The 12,013-nt window shown below is 40.0% G+C and overlaps 2 protein-coding genes across 2 annotated transcripts in view; both read right to left on the bottom strand.

Annotated features, from left to right (window-relative positions):
• klhdc8b (kelch domain containing 8B) overlaps positions 1-2,102 on the bottom strand; it is a 65,642-nt gene extending 63,540 nt beyond the window's left edge. Inside the window, exon 1 of the mRNA XM_035383072.1 lies at positions 1,518-2,102. The gene's annotated coding sequence lies outside the window, so the exon portion shown is untranslated. The remainder of the gene's footprint in view (positions 1-1,517) is intronic.
• A 4,283-nt stretch (positions 2,103-6,385) lies between these two features.
• On the bottom strand, positions 6,386-11,457 carry si:dkey-32e6.3. Its single transcript, XM_035381102.1, has 5 exons — positions 10,914-11,457; positions 9,742-10,136; positions 8,821-8,981; positions 8,071-8,203; positions 6,386-7,728 (listed from the first exon to the last, which is right to left on the bottom strand). Exons 1-5 carry the CDS (start codon positions 11,197-11,199, stop codon positions 7,552-7,554), a joined length of 1,152 nt encoding a protein of 383 aa, XP_035236993.1. The 5' UTR covers positions 11,200-11,457; the 3' UTR covers positions 6,386-7,551.
• Between the last annotated feature and the right edge of the window lie 556 nt (positions 11,458-12,013).

Raw genomic sequence — 12,013 nt, 5'->3', positions numbered from 1 at the left:
TCAGGCCCGCAAAGACAGAATTATGGTAACAAAGGCAAGAAACTACTAGATCCTCAACAGAAACGGAATTGAATGCATTGTAAGCAAAGGGCTATCCTAAAATTAGAAGAGGACACGGGAATAAGATAGACCCTGCCTAGATCATCAGATTTTGAGCTCACTGCAAATAATTATTGATTGATAAATGCACAAGAAAATGAATACAGAAATAAACTGACTGAAAAATATGGCATGTAACCACTATGTGGTGTGAAATTATGCTTATTTTATCTGTACCCACTGAAATAGCTCTAGACAGACTATAAATCTGAGATTCAGCTAAAACATGAACTAGTCAAGATAAGTAGTGCCTCTTTTTATTAGTCTTTTGTGCCTATATTTTTATCTTTCTCTTAATTTTGAATGGCAATCTTATTTTGATCTTTTGTTTGTATTTTTAAGCTTGTCCCAATGCTGAAACATCTGCCACTTTCAGATATAACAGGCCAAAGTGCACACCCTCAGTAACAGAAACCCAAATGACCAGAAGAGACTGACTATCAGAGTCACTTCTGTGTGGCCAGGCTGGGGAAGCTCTGCTAACTGCACTATGCTGTAATACCAATTGTGCCTTTCATGCAGAATTTGCAAATTACATGATTAGGGCTTGATTCTGCACTGTGGAGCATGTCACTGCACCATGAAACAGAGGTTAGTTGGATATTTCACCAAGGAGGCCCCTTGCCTGTTTTCACAGATTAGGTTCATAACCGCATGCCAGGCACACCAAAAAATTTCCATGCACATAACACAATGTGTTAAATTTATGAAGCATAACAAGGAGCCGTGCAAGAGATCAGAATGGGACTGGTCCTCAGGAGACCCCATCATCTCAAAGAGCAGCTAATATTACCTTTACAAAAAATTCAATAGCTAAAATAAGAGGCAGGTCTTTTAGTCACTGGTCCAAGAATGACTGAATAATAAGACTTGCAACTAATTTGTCACACTTACAGCTAGTCTTTTTTATAATCACGTTTTCAGTTGTACCCTTTTCTGGAATTATTTATTTATTTATTTATTTATTTTTGGCAGGCAACTTACATAATTTCTACAAATAATAAATAATAATAATTATTATTATTATTATTATTTGCCAGCCTTTCATTGCAGTGATACAGTAGCCTACATGTAAATACGAAAAATCATTACATCCTTGCACAGCAGCCAAGGGATAATATCAATCAAGCAACCAGGGAATAATAGAGCATATTTTACATCATAGGCTAGGCGACATATCGATACATCATTTGTTACCGAATCAGTTCCTTTGATTGCACAGCTTTCAAAAATCAAGCAGTAAAACCAAAGAGAAACCATCAAAAACTGTTTTCGCCCTACCTGCCTCACGAACCGTGGATCTGATCTAACTTGCACTGGAAACGATCTACAAAATAAATTGACTGCACAAACTGTAATTAGAGTAGGAGAAACAGACAAGGGAGGTACGAAAGCATGAAAAGTTTGGTTCAAATTACCTTTTTGTACTTGATTCTATTTCAAGAATAAGCATCTCCTCCACTTATTACTCGGTATGTCTTCGGACCACTTCATCAAGCTAAGTTTCAAGACCTCGCCCCTAGTCGATAACCGCAAGCTTTCGGGTGACCCGTTGTACCCTTTCCGATGGTTCACGGAAACAGTCCATCAATGGCTTTGTTGTCGCATATTATAGCCTTCTCCCTCTGCTTGCAAGCTGTTTTGCTTCACGAGCTCGATCTCACTCCCTGCGGCTTGCGTTCGCTTCTTGACCGTCACAGTGACAGCATAGGTTTGTTTTTGTTTCCTTTCTCTTGTAGGAAATGTAGCTCCACCTCCAAGTTGTTGCCTGAATATGTTTTCACATTCTATCAGGTCAATGATACATCGCTGTACATTGTATTATTTAACGTTCAAGTTCTACGGTTTTCCAGAACACCCCAAATTTAGTTGCATATTCCCCTCAATATTATCAAATGAAGCTTCCTTTAACATGGTAGATGCAAAATGGACACAAGGAGACAGCCTGCGATTCCTAACATTTAAACTGTAAACCTGTATGTTCTATTTTCCTGTAAACTCATTTTGAAAGTTTTAGGGTGGGAAAAGTGAACTCCTCTAATTTGGGGGTTTCGGGGACATTTCGAAAGAATAGGCTAATGCCAGAATTAAATGATCGCTTGTGAAGTCATGTGAAGCAGGCACTTTAATCCAGGGCGATGGTTTGGGTGATGGGAACCAGTTACACTCTAGACATTTCGTTTATTAACACTACAATGGATATTACATTTGATTAAATATTGTTTAGCATGAAACATGATAAAGGAAACATTTCAACATTTTGGTGCAAGTAGCACATATGTAAGCTCCATTATTTTAGTGTAGAAAGCTATAATCAGGTATCCTAATGGTACACGATTAGGCTACAATAACTAAACAAATCACGTTTTCGCGAATCTCCAGGGCACATTCTGAAGACAGTTTACTTTTTCCCCCAAAAACAAATAGCCTCTGGCAACATTTAAAAGCACCGTGCTGATGTAGGCTACAATATATAAATGCGACATATATCTTGATGGCAGTTTAATTATTCTGTATATGTAGTCATGTTGCTATTATTATTATATTATGATATATTTTAATGTGTGTGCGCATATGGTGGCAATGGTATTGTTGTGGCAACCAACTATAGCCGCTGTACACAAATTAATTTATAATAGGCATTATACATTAATTAATAAGGCCTAGACAGTCTTTCGCAAGTCATTCTAAATATAGGATATGAATAAATAAAACTTTTTCAAGACTGAAGTGTTTTGTTGAATAAAGACTCAGTCTTAAAGCTAGTAGCCTACGAACGTAATTATTTAAATTGGGTATGTCCTCGTGCAGAATACCAAAACACGTATTTTAAATGCACAATTTTAATAGGCGTAGAAGTGTCAGGCATAGCATTCAACGCGATGCGCATTGAACTTGAGGTAAACGTTGATTTAACCGCTACTTGCTGCTGCTTCAGCCGCCGCAGCTGTAGGCTACTGCCTGCGAGGATAATCCCACAGTAAAACCGACACTTTGTGATAGTTAGCCTTTAACTGTAATCTGCGTTTTTGTTTCCTAAAAAAATATGAAGTGCTGTCTCACTTATATTAGGTTACAGTCCTCCAGTAGGAAATAGCGTGTTCTGACACATTTATGGAAAAAATAGAGAATTAAGAACGTGCTTTCCGTGGACTGTGGTACATAGGCTATGCTGTAGCCTACTAAAACTGGATTGCATTTGAAGTAGATCAATACCTTGTCATTACCTTACTGCCCACTTGCGGAATCCAATGGAACTACAAATAAGATCAATTACATTTGTCTACGCGATATACACAGAAATCAATTTAATTTCCGTCAAGTAGGCCTATATCTTTACCACGAGACAGCAATCTGTGGTTTCAAAATTCACAGAGCCGAATTTCTTTGCCTATTCATTTATTTTTGCAAAACTTAAATGACTAAAAGGTAATAAAAGGAACTAAAAGAGAGGATAAAGGACACATCAAGAGGCCATTAACTGCAGAAACACACAAATGTATTGGAGCGAGGCCGTCCGTACAACACACCAAGTAATTACACAGAGCTACATTTAGGTTGTAATGAGAGAGCAGTAGGCCTATAGCTACTGTGACAGTAAAACTACCGTAAAACAGTAATCATGGCACAGAAGAGGTGTCAGTGGATCATGTTAAAAATAGTCACATATCCACCTGAAAATTGGCAGTATGCCTTTCATTTACCATCAGTGAAAAATGGCTGTTTATGCTGACTTAATAGAGGTTGCACTGCACAGACAGAACATATGGGAATAAAAAGTGACACTAATTTAGACATGAAATCAGTGAGATTTTGACCAGTTAAATTTCCCTAAAGGTTGTATAATCATGCTGTCATTAGCCAAGTATTGTAGTCTGTTCTTTTATTTATTTATCTTAAACTTTTATGCAGATTTTTTCTCAGCACAAGGTACCCTGATCTGCATGTGCACTTGCAACTTCCACTGGAATAGTATACCATTTACCAAGTACACTTTCATTACTGTTTACACAGCAGTTAGAGTAAATGGTTAATGTTATACTACTCAAGTGGAATTTTAAAATGTGCTGACTGTCTGTGGTGCCAGGAAGGGTATTGGTGCACTGTCCCTTCAGTACCCCAGGTGTTCCAGTTACATCAGAAAGCTGCAGCACCATGGACAGTACTGCCCCCGTACACAGGCAGAGTAGCAATTGCAATCACAGCTGCTCCCCATTAGCCAATTATTGGGCCTTATAAAAGGACTTGCTCCCAGGCCTAAAAGGGGAGACCCTTTCTCTGTGGATTTTTGTTGGTTGTTGTCTGTTGTGGACTCCTGTCCTGCCTTGACCAGTTAGGTTTTTGTTTCACTCACTCTTTTCTTGCATCCCAGTGTTCCCATTGTTTTACAGGACCAAGTTCTCAGAAATAATAAAAGGTGGTAAAATTGTCTTTGTGTTCACCATGTGACACAGTGGCCACCCCCATCATTGCATCACATTACTTACTTATTTACTTACTGACATACTTCTTAATACAGTGAATTTATGATGTTACACAGGTGTTAGGGCAAAATGAGATGCCTAAGCATTGCCTCACTGGAAGGCATAGAAAACTGCTGATATTATAGGGCAGTACACTGTACTCATTTATTGGACATTCTTTTTTTAGTTTCTCTGGAGAGACATTTGAATGTTCTTACCTTTAAGTCACATATCTCCCTGTAGGACTCAAGATCAATCAGTTGATCATAGACACTTCTCCCTAGACAGGAGAGTACTTGAGACTATTCACAATCAATTGACCCTACAAAGCATTAGCACAACTCTGCCATTAAGACACTGGGGGGGGAAATCAATGTCAGCTTTTGGCTTGACCTATTGATCAAGATATAGCAATACTCAGTTTAGCCGGAGGGCCAGCGCTTGCTTCAATAAGGCTGAAAACATCGCATTTATCCAGCCTTGCCGCATTACAGCCCCAGCCATGGACAGCTTTTTTCAATCAATACATATGAACTCGCTGGACTGTGTGAACTGTCCTCTAATGTAATACACATATTTGAACAACTTATTTACATGCATTTTCGGAGTGTCCAAAGATAACCAACTTCTGTACACATGCAATCACCATGTTGTACACATACTCAATAATATTTCTAAGATCACAGTCCCCCTCCCTCCAGAGGTTTCACAGCTGATGGATGACTCCAAGTTGAATCTGAAGCGGTTTTCTAGGCAGGCTCTTTTAGCAGGGTGTACTGCTGACAAGAAGGCTGTTCTCAAGAGCTGGGTTGAGCCTCTGTAGGAATAACTATCTGTAGGACATAGTTCTTTTCAAAAGAACTTCAGCCAAACTGCAGGATTTTCCCAGTACTGCCTGGGATGCAATTATGGAGAGCGCATTGCATACATTTGAGAGACCATGTATTGTCTTAGAGCTATTTAATTATTCCTATATTCATTAGGTTTTTTAATTTTATATATATAATTTATATATATATATATATATATAAATTGTTCACAAAAAACACATTTTAGCCTAAAATATTTTCGTCTTTTTTTTTTGTTACTTTTATCCATCAAGTTTTAACAAGTTATGCCAAAAAAAACTAGACATCCCTGCAGTTTGTTACATGTAAATGTTCAGTTATCTGATAATGGCAGATGTTTTTCTTCCCTCCTCTAGTACAGAAAGTACAAGAGTAATTGTCAGTGAGGCTAAATATACTGCTAATTTGTCTTCCCCAAATAACCCCAATTCCCCAGAGGGGACTATTTTCTGCACAGAGCAAACTCAATAAAATAAATCTGTTTTCAGTGCCAAACAATCTGAAATTATATGCAGAAAAGATCCAGAATGTACATTACCATGACTACAACACTAGTAAAGGTATAGTGTTGATCTGCAAAAGCTCCTCAGTAGTAGCAGTAGCAGTAATAGTAGTAGTAAATATAGCAATTCCCAGGGTCTAAGTACCTTTTACACTGCCTATGTGTTCCTGTTTATGGGATGGACTACTACTTCAATTTTGAGATTGTCTTTTATGCAACAGTAATTATTTGGCAAATTCTTACATACACATTTTTGCAAGCTAGCAAATGTACTGTTTTAAAACTATAAATTTAATATCTAATCTTGAATGTCATCCCATTGGTCTCACAGAAGGAATAATCTCTTCAGTGATACATCTTTAACAGCACCTGGCAGCATCTTGTATCGTGCTTTTCAGGGCCGTTACAAAAGCCTCAGTCAAGTAAGAGAAGCACAATGCTGAGGAAGACTGAGGTAGCATCTATTATTCTGATGAGGAAAAGGTAGTTTATTTACATGTCCTCTCACCCCACCACCCAGTGAAGTCCAACCCATGCATAATAAAAACACATAAGGAATAATGGGCAATGTATTAGCGATGCATAGCAGAGTTGTGTTTTAGATGCAGAATGTGGCAAGATAGCTATAAAACCATAACGTAAGTCAATAAAATGCAGCGACAGAGTGAAGTTTGCCTTTAAAGAAAAAAATATTATAATTTCACAGCCATCTACCAATTATATAACAGCATGGCCAAGCTAAAATATATACTCACATACTACTAAGCTTTAAAATAAAGTATTGATGTTAATGATACATTTGGTTCTTTAATTGTATATACAGGATTCCTCTGAGAACATTCTGCTTAAATGTCAGCACAGATCAATTTGAAGATGCTGGTCAGCGTGACTCCTGATATCTGCCGACACAGTGAGACCAGTGGCGGTTATACTGAATCGAAAGAAGGACGTCGAGAAGTCAATCTTTAAATCTTGTAGAATGGTAAGATATTTCTGATGGAACACTTACAAAAAATATATAAATAAATAAATCCATAACGTGGACAAAACAAGAAGTTCAAGAACATGCGTTCAGAAACTGACTCACCACAATGAGCACATTCTGTATGTAAACATTTTAAACTTAAAATATTTTTTAAACACTAGACATACATCCTTCCATTCGCAATTGCCATTAATATGACCAATGCCCTGAGAATAACTGTCACAGGAGCTAAGCTTGCATTGACCTGTCTGAACACCTCCAGGTGGAATGAGCCTGAACTTAAGAAGGAGGCATTATCTCCTAGTGGCAGCAATAAGTGCATTACTTAGAGGGCAGACAGTCTGCAAGCCATCTGTACAGAGACTTCATTTCAGCCAGGTAGCAGTCTAACCACCTTGTTATCATACCAAGGTGTACTGACCTATTGGACTGGAGAAGAGCAGGCCAGCCAAGCTGGATACAAGGGGTTTCAAATGAGAAATTCTCCTGTGAAGACAGCAGCAGTTCCTTTAATTTTTACAAACAATGCTTACGAACGTGATTAGTTGATCTAACTGATATGATAAAATGGTTGTAACAAATCTACAACAACATGGTGTTGTTGAGGTATGAACCGAAAAAAGCATGATTCCTGTGGCTTTGAAGAGCTGGGCTCTAGTCCGCCCCCTGCAGGAGGTTCCTTTCGTAGTTCTCCTGGCAGATCCGCACACGCTTAGTGAAGTAGCTCAGGTCTGAGATGGCCTTGAGGAGGTCATTCTGCACCAGACAAATGTCATAGAGCTCTGAGGTAGAGGCTGTGCGTGTCTGCGTACCATCTGGGTCCAAGAACACCTGCAGAACACCATCAAAGCGGAGGAGGGACACTGTGAGGGCTCTGTAATTGGCAGCAGCCATTTTAGTCACAGAAATAAGTCAAACAGATATGAATATGAAGATACTACACCCACATTCTGTTGGACCGCTTTGATCCAATACTCATTGATTGACCAAGACAGAAGACAGAAATATCAAACCTGCCATCAGGACTGCTTGTGCACAATCACCACAGGAGCCAATTGATTCATAAGTGAAACACTTATTTGTTTCTATTCTTAATTTTAAAAATTAAAAAAATATAATATACACATAATATTTCAGAAAGCACAGTGGATTTGCACATGCATGAGGGGGCACCTTTGGATGGACAATGGTGTCCTCGTCATTCTGACGGATGTTGTCATCAATGAAGATGTGTTGCACCATGGGGTCGAAGGGGTCAACCCAAAGAGGTTTCCCTCCCAGAATGGAGAAGGTGTTGTGGGCCCACCTGCAAGGCAGGCCACGACTCAACAGAAACCCAACACAAAATGCAGATGCACTCAGTGTGACACACACAAAAAACCGATTCTAAAAGAATAAAATACACACAGCATCACAATCTCAAGATTGAATCAGAAAGAAACAGTTCTATGGAGATTCTTGGCAGACCATTCCTCCACTTTCAGACTACATAGTATTCACCATTTTTGGCTAGTATTTTAAGTTTCACATATCCAGGTACACAACAACTAGAAAAAACAGGTGAGCTGCAAGCTTACTGATGGGTGTTTTGGCCTCTCTGTATTTTATAAAGCACAGTTAACCTTTAGAAACACTACCACACCAGCTTCATAATGCACATGCTCTGCAGTGTTATGGATCAGCTCCATAAAGCACATACGCTGTGGTGTTAAGGATCAGCTCCATAATGATCATGCTCTGTGGTGTTAAGGATAAGCTCCATATTGCACATACGCTATGGTGGATCAGTCAGAGGTGCTGTTCAGCATACGAGCCAGTATAAAGTCCCGTGTTCCCCGCCCCGCCTCTCAAACTGGTCCCTGTTCCCTCTTAGAAGAACTGGATTGGAAGACGGGTTCTGATGGGCCTGTGCCTGCCTCTTACCAGTCAAAGTGGTCTTGGAATCCCCCCAAGCCCTGGGCAGAGCTGAAAAACTGGTACAGGCCTCTCTCTCCATCCCGGGACGACACGCGCTCGTCCGCCCGAGTCAGGACGGTCCCCTTCTTACTGCAGCGGATCCGCCCGGGGGTCTCGTTCACGCTCAGCTAGAATTCAAACCAGACCAGTGACCTCCCCTCTCACGGACATTCAGGACACGGCTGTCACTTACCAAAGCTCCTCATGTGGAGAGGAATTTTCACAGCAAAGAGAGAAGTACTCCACCACAGTGCTGTTACTGTGCAGTGTTACAATTACTGGAAACACTTTACACTTCAGCGCCTAAGTGGCCTAGTGCCTGTGGAGTTACACCACAGGTCATAAGTATTAGTACACCCACAACTTTCCAGCAAACAGAGATTTAAAAAAAAGAAATAACCACCTTGTATTTTACAAAAAAAGTGTTAACCTTAGATAAAATTTTAAAAAAATAGCCACTCAAAATAGCCACGAAAATAGTCACAGTAGTGTATATTTCTATGGCACTAGTGTATAGGCGAGTGACTACGGGGTGATGAAACTGCTAGGTGTGCAGCGGTAACAGTCAAAAAGGAATGCCAGGTTAAAGTGAATGCAGTATTTTGTGTGCTATACGAATATGTGTAGGAGGTCGTACTAACAAGTCTGCCTGAACCATTGGACTTCACTTCATTGCAGATCTTTATTCGGCACCCCACTACTAAAGATCAAGCAGATGCTACTTCTCCAGAAAGAGCTCAACCAGTAATCAGATCTGACAGACATGATTTATGGAATACCATACTGTAAATTACAAATGTTTGATTGAGATAGTGCCCTCAGAGAGCCACTGCAAGTGGGATAAGCTGGAGAGAGGGGTCAGATGGTTTCAATGTACTGTTGACTGACCTTGAGTGTGGGAAGGTTGGGAAACAGTGGGTGGGAGCCCTGGGTGAGGACGTGGCGCATGGTGCCCAGCACGTGGGGTAAATCTGTCCCAAAGGTGCGGAAAATGATGGCAAACTCCGTTCCCTGCGCCACCAGGTCCTGCAGCAGCTGGAAGAAGGAGGGCAGGATCCAGTGGTACAGCTGTCCGTCCTCCCCCCGCACTGACAGCTCCCGGTCCTCCTCCTGCCCCGCGGGCCATCGTAACATCGCCAAGTGTTCCTCAAGCACTCCCTTGAATTTAAGACCAGCTGGGGTGCTTGTGAAGCCTGCAACTCTACCAAACTTGGAGTAATAACTCACAGCACCCTCACATGGTGGCAGCAGGGAGGGTGAGTCACTCATCCACACCCATTTCCCTGTGGCACAGACAGAATGGGAAGAAGTTGAGAATGTAAATCAAGCCACCCAAAGATTGCCTTGTTATGCAGATTGAAATATTGCACTGGTATGGTTTAGGTAAGCATTCTTACTTGTTACATGCTAAGGATAGGAAGGGTAAAACACATTTCTGCACATTTCACCTGGTTCTGTTGGAACCCTCCAAATATTTCCAAACAATGTTGAAACATTTTTAATGTTGGAACACTCCAAACATTGTTATTTTTACATTTTATTTTACTATATTTCAGTTAAGTGGTACATCATTAACATTGTCCTAGGTACTGCACCATGATATAGTACAGGTAAGTGCCATTGCTTGTTATTCTAAAATAATTTTTTATATTCTGTTCCATAATGTACACATCATGACTCGTTATGTAACTAAATAACAGTGATGGTAAAGAATCAAAAAAAAAAAAAGTACAACATACATTTGGGATATTTTGTCACAAAGTGCATTGTTTCAAACCCTCTGTCCTATGTCTATAGTACGAAAGCCACACTACTTTGGGAGATAAGATCAATGATTTTTAGTCACATAAATCGTGTATGTAAGTATTTATGAATTCTCTAAATGTTTCACAATGTCTCTGTGTGTAAAAGCAGTAACTGTAGTAGTTAATGAGCAGTTCCAGAACGGGAAATGCACCCCATGAGGATTTTTCATTTAAGTAACTGACACGACAGATTTGATAATACCTCACATTCCAGATTCGTAGCCATTATGTATAACATACATATTTTGTATTTACCTTGTTTGGTCACTCGTCCCCAAGTTACAGTAGAAAGAAAAGATTCTAAAGTCGTTATGGTTCCTTGCTTGGTCACAGCGTCAGACACCAAGATAGTGCTGTTGAGGTCGACGTGAAGGATAAGTTTTCGCTGCTGCTGGAGTGGAAGCCCTGTTGGGACAGACAGCGGCAGTTCTCCATCCTGATGACTGAGAAAATCCGACTGACGTCCATTTCGGCAGTGTGGCGGGTCATCGGAATTTTCAATCGCCTGTGCGTTGCCACTTCCTTTCTCGCTGAATGACATGGCTAATACTAGCCGTTTACTAAATTAAATTGAATGCTTGGTTGCCAATTTCAAACCATTAGTTAACAGTTAATATAAAAGGTAACCGATGTCTAAACCTAACGACTATCGTCTAGATAACGAGCGTACACATACTATATGTAGTATCGAACTAATGCAACTTCCATACCGGCTTAATTCTCGGCATGATACGACAAACGCACGGCATAGCTTTTCACTTCCTTGTTTCCAATGACAAAACGTCATGTATGAGGAACCGTGGCAAGGGGACATAGACTATAAATAACCATAAAAACCGTGGGGCTCGTCTTTGTTTTTCACAGCGCCACCAAGAGGATCATTTGAGATTGCAGCGTGACCTATTTCTAGTTACTGAAGAGTACGGAGCCAAACCATGCCCACTGTCATCTGGGCTCAGTTGACAAGTTTCATTTGGGACTCCCTTGAAGCAACTCACAAATGAAAAAACCATGGTGACCCAGCTATATGTTCCAAGATACTGCATCACAAAACTGCAGGAATAGCTCAAACACACAGCGCTAGTGTAAATAAAAGAAAAATTGACAAAACCTGATGCAAGACGATTTAACATTTCCATCCTTTGACAGTCCAACAGTTAACTAGCTGGTTACATTTAATTAAATATGGTAAGATAGATTTTGGATCTCAGTTGAAGCGGTTAATTGCTGTTTGGCGATATGATTCAGGTGATTTAGAATTTTTATTCAAGTACGCTGTTACAATTTAATGTAAATAAAATCAGAAGAAAATGTTAAGCAGATAAATTCCATAATATATGGAATATGCCTGCACA

This window comes from Anguilla anguilla, chromosome 11 (genome assembly GCF_013347855.1).
Source record: "Anguilla anguilla isolate fAngAng1 chromosome 11, fAngAng1.pri, whole genome shotgun sequence".
Lineage (NCBI taxonomy): Eukaryota > Metazoa > Chordata > Actinopteri > Anguilliformes > Anguillidae > Anguilla > Anguilla anguilla.
The sequence above is the reverse complement of the archived record's forward strand: the minus strand, read 5'-3'. Positions and strand labels throughout refer to the sequence as shown.

Bases quoted from the DNA above. Each gene is read 5' to 3' on its own strand.
- si:dkey-32e6.3 (XM_035381102.1), bottom strand. From the start codon at position 11,199: ATGTCATTCAGCGAGAAAGGAAGTGGCAACGCACAGGCGATTGAAAAT. The intron at 10,137-10,913 runs GTAAATACAAAA...TCTGTGCCACAG, and splicing joins GGGACGAGTGACCAAACAAG to GGAAATGGGTGTGGATGAGT. The intron at 7,729-8,070 runs GTGCCCCCTCAT...GGTGTTCTGCAG, and splicing joins ACACCATTGTCCATCCAAAG to GTGTTCTTGGACCCAGATGG.